This window comes from Pristis pectinata, chromosome 23 (genome assembly GCF_009764475.1).
Source record: "Pristis pectinata isolate sPriPec2 chromosome 23, sPriPec2.1.pri, whole genome shotgun sequence".
In the NCBI taxonomy this organism is placed as follows: domain Eukaryota; kingdom Metazoa; phylum Chordata; class Chondrichthyes; order Rhinopristiformes; family Pristidae; genus Pristis; species Pristis pectinata.
Window position 1 is genome coordinate 15,017,421 of NC_067427.1, and position 12,854 is coordinate 15,030,274.

The 12,854-nt window shown below is 39.3% G+C and overlaps 1 protein-coding gene across 1 annotated transcript in view; it reads right to left on the minus strand.

Annotated features, from left to right (window-relative positions):
• qsox2 (quiescin Q6 sulfhydryl oxidase 2) overlaps positions 1–5,062 on the minus strand; it is a 61,491-nt gene extending 56,429 nt beyond the window's left edge. The window contains exon 1 of the mRNA XM_052037020.1: positions 4,739–5,062. Within this exon, the coding sequence (XP_051892980.1) occupies positions 4,739–5,012 (274 nt within the window). The 5' untranslated portion in view covers positions 5,013–5,062. The remainder of the gene's footprint in view (positions 1–4,738) is intronic.
• Between the last annotated feature and the right edge of the window lie 7,792 nt (positions 5,063–12,854).

Here is a 12,854-nt window from a genome sequence, read left to right on the forward strand (position 1 = left end):
AACTTATGAAGCAGTCCCCTTGCTTAACGGAAATGGTAGAGTAAGAGTTGTGCCAAATGGCGCAGATTGTGATATCAAGCAAGTGCTTGCAAAAGTTCTTGTTGCCAGAACCATCCGAAATTTTCAGTACTTCCACCAAAACTGAAACATCAAGTTAACATAATAAAGGAATAGGACAGCCTGTTGGTAATCTGCTGTACAACTAACAGCATTTAAGAGGATAAGATTCACCCCATTCAAGTGACTCAAAACAGACATCAACCTCAATTACACATTGTAGCAGATGAACATGCATTTATAAAAAGAGAGGAAGGCAGTTACAGCTTCTGTACAATTGTAATGGAATGAAAAACACGATTTCAGTGCAACTGCCTCCCCAACAACTGCTTCTTCCACCTGTATAAAGAAGCCCGCAAAAATAAGGGTACAGTCATGAGAACAGAAATAGGATATCACCCAACAATGAAAGCCAAGGGTAAGATACAGTTTTGTTGTATGAGCAGTAGCCAAATTTGCTTGTATAATTTAACCACTCCTAACTAAAGACCAAAAGTAATGATTTCTCTTTAGTTTTTAATGGGGGGGGGTGGGGAGAAAGAGGAAGAGAAGTGGGAAAAGGGGAAATGGATGTATGGAGCAGGTTGCATGAGATTGCTTAAGTTCAAAAATGGACTTAATTTTCACTTAGAGAAATTTATGGAGTATACAAGTGAGTTTACTATTGGGTTACACTTGAAAGAAAAAGTTTTTGCCCTCAAAAAAAATGCTCAAAGCTAATAAAATTCAGAGTCTCTGAACATTTGAGAGATGTGCAGAATTTACCAAAGTTTTGCATGACTCAAGTATCAGAAATCTGAAAATTCTTGAGCCTGGCAATATTTCAAAAGCCCAGTGTTAGCATTATGTCCAGATTTTATTCAAAAAAAAGCACAGCATTCCCTCCCCCCAAACACCTTCAATTCAAACATTTCAATTCATTTTCTACAATTCTTTTATATTCACAAGTGGACTGTACTTGCAAAGTTCAGGATCATTGTACACTGGGTAAGTGAACACTAAATTCAGGAAAACTTTGAATACAGTGAAGTTAAAGCACAAAACTGCTGCTATATCTGCTGAAGTCCATAAAACTTCCATTGCTTTAATTTCACTTGTCCCTGGCCATATATGTACTTAAAAAATTGTGGAATTTAGTGTCAGTAGTAATTTCAGAGAATGCACAGGGGAAAAAAAATCGATACAAGCCTGTTTAACTAAAATAAAAAAATTGCATCCTTCTAAGTCATCTGCTTGCAAAACCAGAGCTGCTTATCCAACATCTGCTTCTTCATTTAAAATGCATTTTCACAGCTCATCATTTAAATGAAAGTTACTTTGAAGAAAATACCAGTTATATTGAAAGTAACCATTTCAAGTTAATTTAAAGTACAAAATAAATGGGAAATTTAAATTCCTTAAACAATTTTAGGGATTTAAAAGGAACAATATTTTGCAGTGGGGAGGGCATGGAAAATCCCAAAAAATTCATGGAGTACTTTCTGTACACTTTCAATGCTTTCAGCTTTTATTAACTTGATCCCCAAGCAAACTGTCACATTGAATTTTTTTTGAGGGAGAATGCAGAAGAAAATTAATGTTGTCACTACTGCAATTTTTTGCAACACTGGCAGCATACAACCAATAAGGTTTGACAAAAATTAGAGCACCTGAACACAAACTGAAAGAAACAGGATCTCTGTTTAGCACTAGCTCCGGAAGTGAAGACAACCATTATAGATAATCATTATAATTCTTCTAAGCACTTGACTGCCAGTTAGTAGTACAGCTACAAATGTATAGTAAGAAATTTATCTTCAACATGCTCTGTGTATATAACCAACATACAGAAGTGACAAGTTAGCAGTCTGTGCAGAGAAAATCTGAGTCCCTGTTATTAAATTGACTACATCGATAGTTTGGGCATCAAGTACCAAGCATCAAATGACACCAGATACAAGATACTCTCCACTGCTAGAAAAAAATGCTGATTAAAAAAGCCAGACTAAGAATCACCAGGACCTTCAATTTCATTCCAGCACTCCAATAACTCTTAAATGTTACTTAGCTAGATTAAAGATACTATGCCCCTCATTCTAGATTCCCATATGAAGGAAAGATCTTCTCAGCATTAATCTCCATTGCTTCAACAAGATCACTCATTCTTCTGAACTCCCATGATTAAAGGAACAATCTGTTCAACTTTTGCTCAAAGACAACACATCAGCACAGAATTAAACTTATGAGCTTACACTGAAATACCTCCTAGGGAAGTTTATCCTTCTTTAAATAAGGAACTCTTAACTGCACAAAGTACTTCAGGGGTGGTCACTCCAAGGTCTATACAGTTGTAGCCAGACCTCCTGACTATAACATCCATGCCCCTTGAAATTAGGCCAATATCCCACTTGCCTTCCTAATTACTTGCTCTACTACATGTATATGAAGACATGCAGCTGCACAGCTCCAAAGTCCCAGGTTCAGTTCTGACCTCTGGCACTGTGTGGAGTTTGCACATTCTCTCAATAACTGCAAGGGTTTCTCCAGGTGCTCCAGTCTCCTCCTACATCCCAAAGGTGTGATGTTGATAGGGTAATTGGCCACTGTAAATTACCCCTATTGTGTAGGTGAGTGAGAGAATCTGGGAAGAGTTGATGGGAATGTAGGGAAAATAAAATGGGATCAGAATAGGATTAATGTAGATGGGTGCTCGATGGGCTGAAGGGTGTGTTTCTATGCTGTACAACTCTATGAGAGCCATCAGCTCAACAGCATTTTATCATCTCCATTCATTTAATCAATATTTCGCCTCTCTTTTATTCTATGTGGATAACCTCACATTATATTCCACCTGCCATATTTTTGCCCACCAATTTAACTTTTCCAAACAAATCGTCTCGGCCCTTCTATTTAAGACATCAATAAAGAGTTCAAATAATCGAAGTCTCAACACTGATCACTGTGGCACCCCAACAGTTACAGCTTGCCAAACCAAAAATGCACACCCATTTATCCCAACTGTTTATTGTTAGTTAGCTAATCCACCTATGGAGTTATGTTTTATATTTTATCAAGTGCCTTCAAAAATCAAAATTCAGCATATTCCCCTTTATCCGACCAGTTTCTAACATCCTCAAAGAACTCTAATAAATTTGTCAAACGTCATTTCCCATTCATAAACCAATACTGCTTAGTTGCATTAAGATTTCCAAATATCCTGCTAGTACTTCTTCAATAATGATTCCCAATTTTTCAGTATTATAAACATGTATTTCAGTGACATTGCAGTCAACCAATGAAAAAACATTTCAACATTTTCTATACTGCCAGTACAATAACCAAATGTTGACAAAACTATCTACAATGGGAGTATGCAGCAATTTTATCAGCAACCTCATCATCCAGAGATTCGTAGCTCTCAATGCCAAAAGCTTTTATGAATTTCTCAGATTACAAAGCCTAAAACAAACATGTAACAATACTTTAAACTCAAACTCACTAAGAATAAAGATCTAGATGAAGAGATTGCCACACAATACAAAAGAAACGATTTGCATTTAAATACATAGTCTACACTTTGCATACTTGTTAGTCACAAAGGAGATAAAATTTCTGGCATATAAATTCCAGGTCCTCATTCAATACATTTGCCGCAAAAGCATGTTAGCCTTCAAATGAACATCAATCATAAAAACCAAGAAGAGGCAACCCTCAATTTCATTCACGGGCAAGGACCAAAAAAAAAGTTGAGGAATAATAGATAAATTCTAGAAAAGTAGACCTATTATTCTACCTCCCTTTTTCAGGGAACCTCCTACACAAACAGCAGCATTGATCTGAGATGTACCATTAAAAAAAACTCAACAATGCTTCAATTATATAAACCTTCTTCTCCCCCATTTTAGTCGAAAATTTTCAATCTCTCAGAAAAGCAGTCCAAAGCATAAAAGAAATCTTATTTTAAATGGTGAATGCAGAAGTTCATGTTCATGCATCTCATTAGTTTCAACATCTCTAACTAAAAACAGAATGTAAACAAATAGGTATGGAGCAAAGAAACTAACCATTCAGATGCAGACAATATTCATTTATTCTTCGTCATTATTGTGATAACTATAATCGAATCAAAATACCATCAGAAAAAAGCGAATGAGAAATGGACAACGGTCAACATATGGCTGGAAAGAGGACTGGAGTGCTAATGAGAAGAGTACAGAGCTTCAAACAATCTACTGGAGGAACGCAGCAGATCGAACAGCATCTGTGGGGGGGGGGGGGGGTAAGAGGCAAGGAATTGTCGACATTTCGGGTCAAAACCGTGTATCAGGACAGAGCTTGTATTGAGAACTTGAAGACAATGACTCTGGTCTGTCTAACACTCAATTGGGCAGATTACAACTCTTCCAAAACGGAACACTACGGACCACTTCTTGCACCGCCACGGACTCCCCTCTGATTGTGTTATTTTCTTGCACAATCTTGTATAATTGATGTTCTGTGCGTTGTCTGAGCCCACGATGCTGCCGCAGGCAAGTTTTCCATTGTAACTGCGCCTCACCATACCTCTCCATATGGCAATAACCCCAACTTGAAACGTGCTTTGCGGTTTTGGTAATCCAACAAGCAGAGGAGGACGAGGCTGGCACATTCAGAACCGGTGCCGGGACAATAGCAGAGTCGGTCTCCGTGCTGTGGGACTCACCTTTGACATCGCGGGCCAACGCTTTCCAGATGGGGGCGAAGTTGACGCAGTGGCCGCACCAGGAGGAGTAGAACTCCACAACCCAGGCGCTGGACGAGTTCACTAGCAGCGCCTTCACTCCCTGGGCCTCCAGGATGACCACCGGGTCCTGGCTGCTGTACAAGCGGGCGGCGTGACCGTGGCGCAGCAGCTGCACCAGGAAGGTGGCCGCGGCGGTGAGGGCGAGCAGAGCGCGGCGGCAGCTCAGGCGCTTCCCCCGGCACAACGTGGCCATCGTCTGAACGGCGCCGGCCAACGATCTCCAGTCGCTCCGAGCAGGCTCAACTCTGACCCTGCCGGGGTGACGCTGCACGAAGGGGCGTGCGCGTCCGTCACCAGGCAACCGTCGACACCCCCGCCCCCTCTCTGTGACCTCACGAAGCGTGGCTTCATTTAAAGAGATGGCAACCTGAAAAGCTGGAAGCTGCAAGATGCTGGAAATCTAACAATCTGAACTGGAAATGCTCGGCAGGTCAGGCAGCATCTGTGGGAAGAGAGATGGAGTTAATAACCCTTCACCAGAACTGGAAATGCTCAGCAGGTCAGGCAGCATCTGTGGGAAGAGAGATGGGGTTAATAACCCTTCACCAGAACTGGAAATGCTCAGCAGGTCAGGCAGCATCTGTGGGAAGAGAGATGGGGTTAATAACCCTTCACCAGAACTGGAAATGCTCAGCAGGTCAGGCAGCATCTGTGGGAAGAGAGATGGGGTTAATAACCCTTCACCAGAACTGGAAATGCTCAGCAGGTCAGGCAGCATCTGTGGGACGAGAGATGGAGTTAATAACCCTTCACCAGAACTGGAAATGCTCAGCAGGTCAGGCAGCATCTGTGGGAAGAGAGATGGGGTTAATAACCCTTCACCAGAACTGGAAATGCAAGAAAACAAACATGTTGCAAGTTTGCAGAGAGGGCGTGGGGGAGAAAACAAAGGGAATGCTTGTGATAAGATTGCCCAGGTGAAACACATACAAGATGCTGGAGGAACTCAGCAGGTCAAGCAGCATCCATGGAGGGAAATGAACAGTCGGCATTTCGGGTTGAGACCCTTCATAAGGTGAAATGTTTGCTTTCAAATCTTTTGAAGAAGGGGAAATGAATGCCAGTTAATCATAGCTCGTCTGACTCATTCATAGAAATGTTACTGCATGGAAAAAGGCCATTCCATCCATAAAACCTATGCCAGATTCTTGAAAAGCAATTTATTCCATGCCATGTTCTTTCCCCATAGTCCTGGAATGTAAGAATCAGGAGGAGGCAGCCCCTTATACCTGCTCTACAATTCATCACTGATCCAATCTTGACCAAAACATCACTTTCCTGGTCTCTCCTTATTACTCTGGACTTTCTTGCAGTTCAAACATCTGTCAGTCTTTACCTTGAATATATTCAGTGTCTCTGTCCCTATTGCTCTCTGGGGTAGAGAATTCCAAAAAGTCACAATCTTCAGAGAAGAAATTCTTCATCTCCATCTTAAATGGACAACCTCATACTGTTACTAATCCCTACTCAGGAAAATATCCTCTCACCATCCACTCAGTCAATCCCACTCAGAAGATTATATGTTTAAATAAGATCACTTCTCATTGTTCTAAATTCCAGTGAATTTAGGCCCAACCTCAAATGATCTATCAACCTCTTCATCCCAGGAACCAATGCAATGTAAGTATATCATTCCTTAAATAGGGAGACTAAAATAATGATCATTTCTCCAGTTGCAGCCTCACCAGAACCCTCTAAAGTTGCATCAAAACATCCCTATTTTTATACACTATACCCTTTGCCATAAAGGCCAATATTCAGTTTGCCTTCCTAGTTACCTGTTGAACCTGCATGGGCTTCATGTACTAGGATCTCCAGATTCCTTTGTACTGCAGCATTTAAATAATAATTTGCATTTTTATTCTTCCTTCCAAAGTGGACCACCTCAGATTTTCCCACACTGTATTCCCTCCTCCTACTTCTTGCTCACTTGACTTATAGCTATCCCTTTGCATGCTCCTTGCATCTTTCTCACAACTTGCTAATCCATCTATATTTCTGTCATTAGCAAATTTAGTCACTCCATGAATGTCATTAAAATTTAATATCAATTATAAATGGCTGAGGCCCCAGTGAAGAATCTTGTGACACCTCACTTGTTATGGATTGCCTTTTTGAAAATGGCCCATTTATCCAGACTATGTTTTCTGTTGGCCACTCCCCTATTGTGCCACAACATTACTCCCAACCCCATGCTTGTGCAGTAATCTTTTACTTGACACCTGATCAAATGCCATCTGGAAATCCAACTACACTGCTATTACTGGTCCCCTTTATTTATCCAGTTTGTTAAATCCTCTAAGGATTCTAGCAAACTTGTCAAACACAACTTCCCTTTCATTAAACCACTGTGACTCTTCTTGATGGTTGTTTAATTTTCTAAATATCCTGCTATTATCCACCATTTATCATAAATGTCTTCATTCCCATGGAAGTGAATCTTTGGAATTATTTACCCAAAAAGGTTATGCAGGATAAGGCACTGAATATCCTCAAGACATACTGATAGATTATTGAATGTTATGAGGATCATATGGTATGGTTTTAGTGTAAGAAAGTGGCAGTCAGGTGAAAAATCAGCCATCATTTTATCAAAAAGCAGAGAAGACAACAATGGAGGAATGACCTACTCCTGCTTATATCTCAGTTTGAAGCTGGATAGCATGCAGATCCAGCCACATGCGTGACCCTGCTGAGAAAATCAGCAAGTTCAGCACTTGTGAATTTGTTATCTTGTCCATCACAGGCAACTCCATACAGGAAGAACATGTGTAACAAATATCATTTTCAACTTTGAAATCATCACTTGAGATTAAAAGTATCTATAGGAACTGCTTCTATCCACTTGGAATATGCATCTACCATATCCAAAGGAAGCATCTTCAGCCTGAAATATTAACTCTGTTTCTCTTCCCACAGATGCTGCAGACCTGCTGAGTGATTCTAATTTTCCTTTGATTCTCTGTTTATTGTTAATTTATATCCTCCACTCCTGTTGCCAGCTATCTTCACATCAGAACCATTCAGAAAACTCCACCATTTCAAAGATACTTTCTTTGTTATCGCTTTAGGTTTTCTCCAACATTTTCTTTGTATGATAGGGTACAGGCCGTGCTCTGAAGAAATGAGGTCTTGTATTCTACAAAGCTTTTATGCTTAGAGGCTAACAAGTTCATCATGAAATTCATTGGATACTTGTCGAGTACAGTTGATACAGATTATTCCTTTGTGTTCTTAATCTGTCCCTAATATAACTTTATTTTTGATAGCTGATTCTAGTCTTTCAGATTGGACCCTTGACCTGAAACAATTATAACATGGAGCTTTGCTTCAATACACTTTATCTTCACATATTTCAGTCATCCTGATCCTTTCCCCAATCCAGGTACAAAGAAATGTTGGTAACTTTGAGACACGAGAGAGGCTGCAGATACTGGAAATTCAGAGCACCACATGCAAAATGCTGGAGGAACTCAGTAGGTCAGGCAGCACCCATGGAGGGAAGTGAATGGTTGACGTTTCGGGCTGAGACCCTTCATCAGGACTGGAAAGGAAGAGGGCAGTAGCCAGAATTAAAAGGGTAGGGGGAGGAGCACGAGCCAGCAGTTGATAGGCGAGTCCAGGTAAGAGTAGAAGGTAGGTAGGTGGGTGGGGAAGGTGAGAAGTCTCCCAGCTTCTCACATCATTCCCTTTTATCTCCCACCTGGCCCCCCCGCCGACCCCAGCTACCTACCTTTTTGAGGTGTGATAACTCATTATAATGTTGAAACAAAAACAATATATTTGTACACAGCAAACTCCCAAAATATGCAATAGACTAACAGATAATCATTTTCTTTCATAATGTTGAGTGTGGGATGAACATTGGCCAGACCAGAGCAGAACCATCATCTTCTTCAGAAGAGGTGAAAGATTTCTTCAAAACAGATTCAACAGGAACTTGCATAAAGGAATAAGGTAAATACATGGTGGTCTGTGGGGAAATGTTGCATCTAACCTATTCTAAATAGTTATTTCTAATGGATCACGTAGGCATGATGAATTAAATGACTGTCTTATTTGCCATTTAACTCTATGATTTAAAGAGGAATAGCAACTTTTGCACAGGGGGAGGTGATTATCAGTTTACCTGTGCATCTCTACAGATAAATAAATTTAGTTTACAACTAATTGCCTTTTCCTAACTGAACACCTACATGTCTTGGAGGACCACTGTATCCTGACCAGCAGAGCTCCTAATTTGCTGAACAATAACATTGGTACTTTTTTTATTTCTGCTTCTTATTCCTATAATTTTAATTAAAAGGATTGATATCCAAACCAAATCAAAGCAACTTACATTTTCTTTTTTTTTAATTTTATTTACAGCGCTGCCCATTTTCTTTTAAACCCAAATTAACCTACCCGTATGTCTTTGCAATGTGGGAGGAAACTGGAGAACCCGGAGGAAAACCACGCAGACACTTCTTGGCGCCTCTGCCTGTTGTCATCATTCCATCATGCATTTAAATTGTTCGCAGAACCATATTTTAATAAAATTATCTTAGTGAAGTGGAAGTATCCATTTTCTCTGGACAACAAAACATTTATCTGAGACTACACAATCAGAACCACCGTGAACTGATAGCGACAGGGAACAAAAGAGAAACCTGTGGGTGTATAGACCTTGTTTGAGGATTCAACCAAGTTGACTATACAGATATTTATTTAAAAGATACCCAAAATGTTTCCTTCTTTCCCCTCACATTCAAGCTCTTTTAATGAGGTCCAATTGATTTAACGAGAATGAGAAGAGAGACAACAGGTTTACAACCAAATTAAGAGAGAAGATATGCCTTTGTTTGTCTTACCCTTTCACTTTACCAATGCAACAATCTTTCAACCAGCTCAGGACAAAATAAGGACAAAATTATTTCCAACTGTTAACAAAACACTGCAAACTTTATTTCATGAAAATACAAAAATGGTTTAAAAAAAACAATGTGAAAAGAACTTTTCAAGGAAAATACATTAAATTAAAAAGTTTCCATTATCATTATATACAACAATCGCCTCACTATGATTTAGGCAATTAAGTGACTCATTTAAAAGATCTCAGAAGAAATGAACTGAACTACCATTATAAGATATATCACAGTAAAATTCTGTTAAAAATTAAAAATGTTAAAGTAAAAGAATAATGTAAATAAAATACAAACTCACTGCAAATCACCTCTGAATAGCAAAACAGGAAAACAGCCAACAGATTACTCAATGACAGAAGTACATGGTGAAGAATTTAAAATTTAACCTTGATTATTTTTTGCCTCAGAGCAGAATAACAAGAAGCTATCTTTGGTTTTTGCAGTGAAATGCTGCAGAAAGTTAGAGGTTTCAGCAGTGCTTGGGAAGCCCAAGATTGACCTCAGTTTTATCTAACCTTTGTCTTTAAACTTTCACTAATCAGCACCAAGGAAGGCTGAGTTCAAAGGAAAGAATAATAGAATATTAATTTCTGTTGAACTGGATAAAGATACGACATTGTCATAATCATTAATCACCCTGATAGTTCAGCCATTGTGTATCAAAGTTATAAGGTGCAACGAAAGTCAGTTTTCTGTTTTGAAATTGAGAAACAGACAGAGTAACGAGGCCGTTAACACCGCAGCTGAAAAGGATCATCTTTCCAAAAGTCATCAATAGCAAAATGCAGAATGAACCCTCCATTCTCATAACATGACCAATGTCACTGCTTTTCTATACCTGAATAATTTTAATAATTGAGTTGTTATAAAATAGTATTTACAGTGAAATCATTGTTTAATAGTTATAACGACATACAATTAGAGTTGTAACTTCACGTGTATAATTCTAATTATCTTTCATTCTGACACATTAGCTCGGCCTCTCTTCCCACAGACATGGCCTGACCTGCTGAATAGTTCCAGCATTTTCTGTTTTAATTTCAGACTCGAAAGACATGTGCTATAATGAGTGGATCTCTGTCACAGCAACAGGGGAGGTGCTAGTAATAGCAACAGCATCCCTGGTCTTGGAAACAGAGGGGGGAGAAAAACAAAGCACAGCCAGGTCCAAGTTACTTGTGTCTTCTGCAAATGCTGGGGAATAAAAATTACCTGAAAATTATTTTCTTTAAAGATATGTAACCACTTTAAACTGCAACTGAGGAATGTATATGGTGTGTAAAGTCTGACATGAGCCATATCTGAATATAACAACCTTCAGAGAATACGTTGAGTGGATACCAAACAGCTGCACAGGGCCATTGAAAGGACATCAGATTCTTTGCTACTGTTAGTATAGTGAAGTTATAAAGGATACAAATAAATACTAAAATGATGAACCATTTACAGTTGTGAAGGTATTCAGAAGCTAAGCGTGAAAATTCCAAACTAATTATCTGCTGTGCTATAAACATATATTAACTGGTTTAAAACCCATCTAAAATAAAACACACAAGAATCTAATACTAGTCTAGCATGAGTGCAAGCAGAGTTCACGTCTGTTTCTTTGATTTTACTTTCCACCACAATGAACATTATATAACACCTGTGAACAGACAACAACCACTGAACACTAGCTTGACTGAACAATTCAGGTAAGCCACACGACTAAATTAGCACTCAAAAACACATCTTTTGGTAACGCTAATTTCATGCATGAGTGAATGATTCAGGAACAAGAATAATCCACTCAGCGGTTATTTCTATGGACTATCACAGAATGGTTACAGCCTGAAGGAGGCTATTTACTCTGTCAAGTCCATACCAGTTCTATGCAAGGGCAAACCGGGTACTCCCACTCCCCCATGCTCTCCCCATAGCTTTGCACATTCTTTCCTCTTAGATGTGTATCCAGCTCCCTTTTAAATGACACAATTGAATCTGCCTCTACTAGTAAGTCAGGCAATATATATCAGATCCAAACCACATGCTCAGTTAAAGCAAGAATCCTCAGATCTCTTATGACACTTTCATTCTATGTCCTCTCATTCTTGGTCCCCTGCCAATAGGAGAAGTTTCTTCCGATCTACTCCCTCCATGAGTTTAAATATCTCCAATAGATCTTCTAGCAACCTCCTCTGTTGCATGGAGGACAACCCCAGCTTCTCCAGTCCATTCACATAATTTAAGTCCTTTATACCTGGAGTTATTTTCATCAATTTCTTCAGCACCCTCTTGAAAGCCTTCACACCTTTCCTGCAGTATGGTGACAGAATTGAACACAGGATTCCAGTTGTGGGCAAACCAGGTTATAGAAAGGTGCATCATGACTTCATTGGTCTTTTAGTCTTTGCCTCCATTTAGAAAGTTCAAGGTCTCATTGCATTTTTAACCATTTTCTCAATGTGCCCCGCCAATAAATTGTGTACAATATGCCCAGATCTCTGTATTCTTTGACCCTTTCCAGAATTATTCCCTCCAGTTTTATATTGCCACTTCTCAGTCTTTTCCTACCAAAATGTCAGATTTCTCAGCATTAAATCCCATCTTTCATCTCTCTGCCCATTCCATGGTTTATTACACTTCATTACATCAACAACTTGTGTCAACTGTACTATCCATATTATTCTCATGCTGGCTGAAAATGTACCAGTGAACTACAGTTCCATTGAAATAGCCAAGACCAGTTTCAGTACCACTGGGTGGGCTATACACTCAATTAATATATTAGTTTAAATAGGTGAAATGTTACACAGCTCCTGCCTCTTCTAAATCTCCATCTTCCTCCCTTTCTTATATTTGCTTTCCTGCGAATTCTCCAAGTTCTTCATTAACCCTTCAACTGCCAACGTGCTGAATTGCATATAAAATATGGAATAGAAACAAGCCATTTGGCACAAATGATCCGGGTTGCTGTATGTACATCAAAGAGCATCCTCCTGCCTTGCTTTGTTTAGTCCCAATAGTCCAAAACAGTTCATTCTGTTATTACATTCTCTCATATGCATTTATCTGTTTTCCCCCTTATTGCAGCCATACTTAACATCTCAATGTTTTCTTGTGATCTGAAGTCTTGTACCTGTCTTACAAAG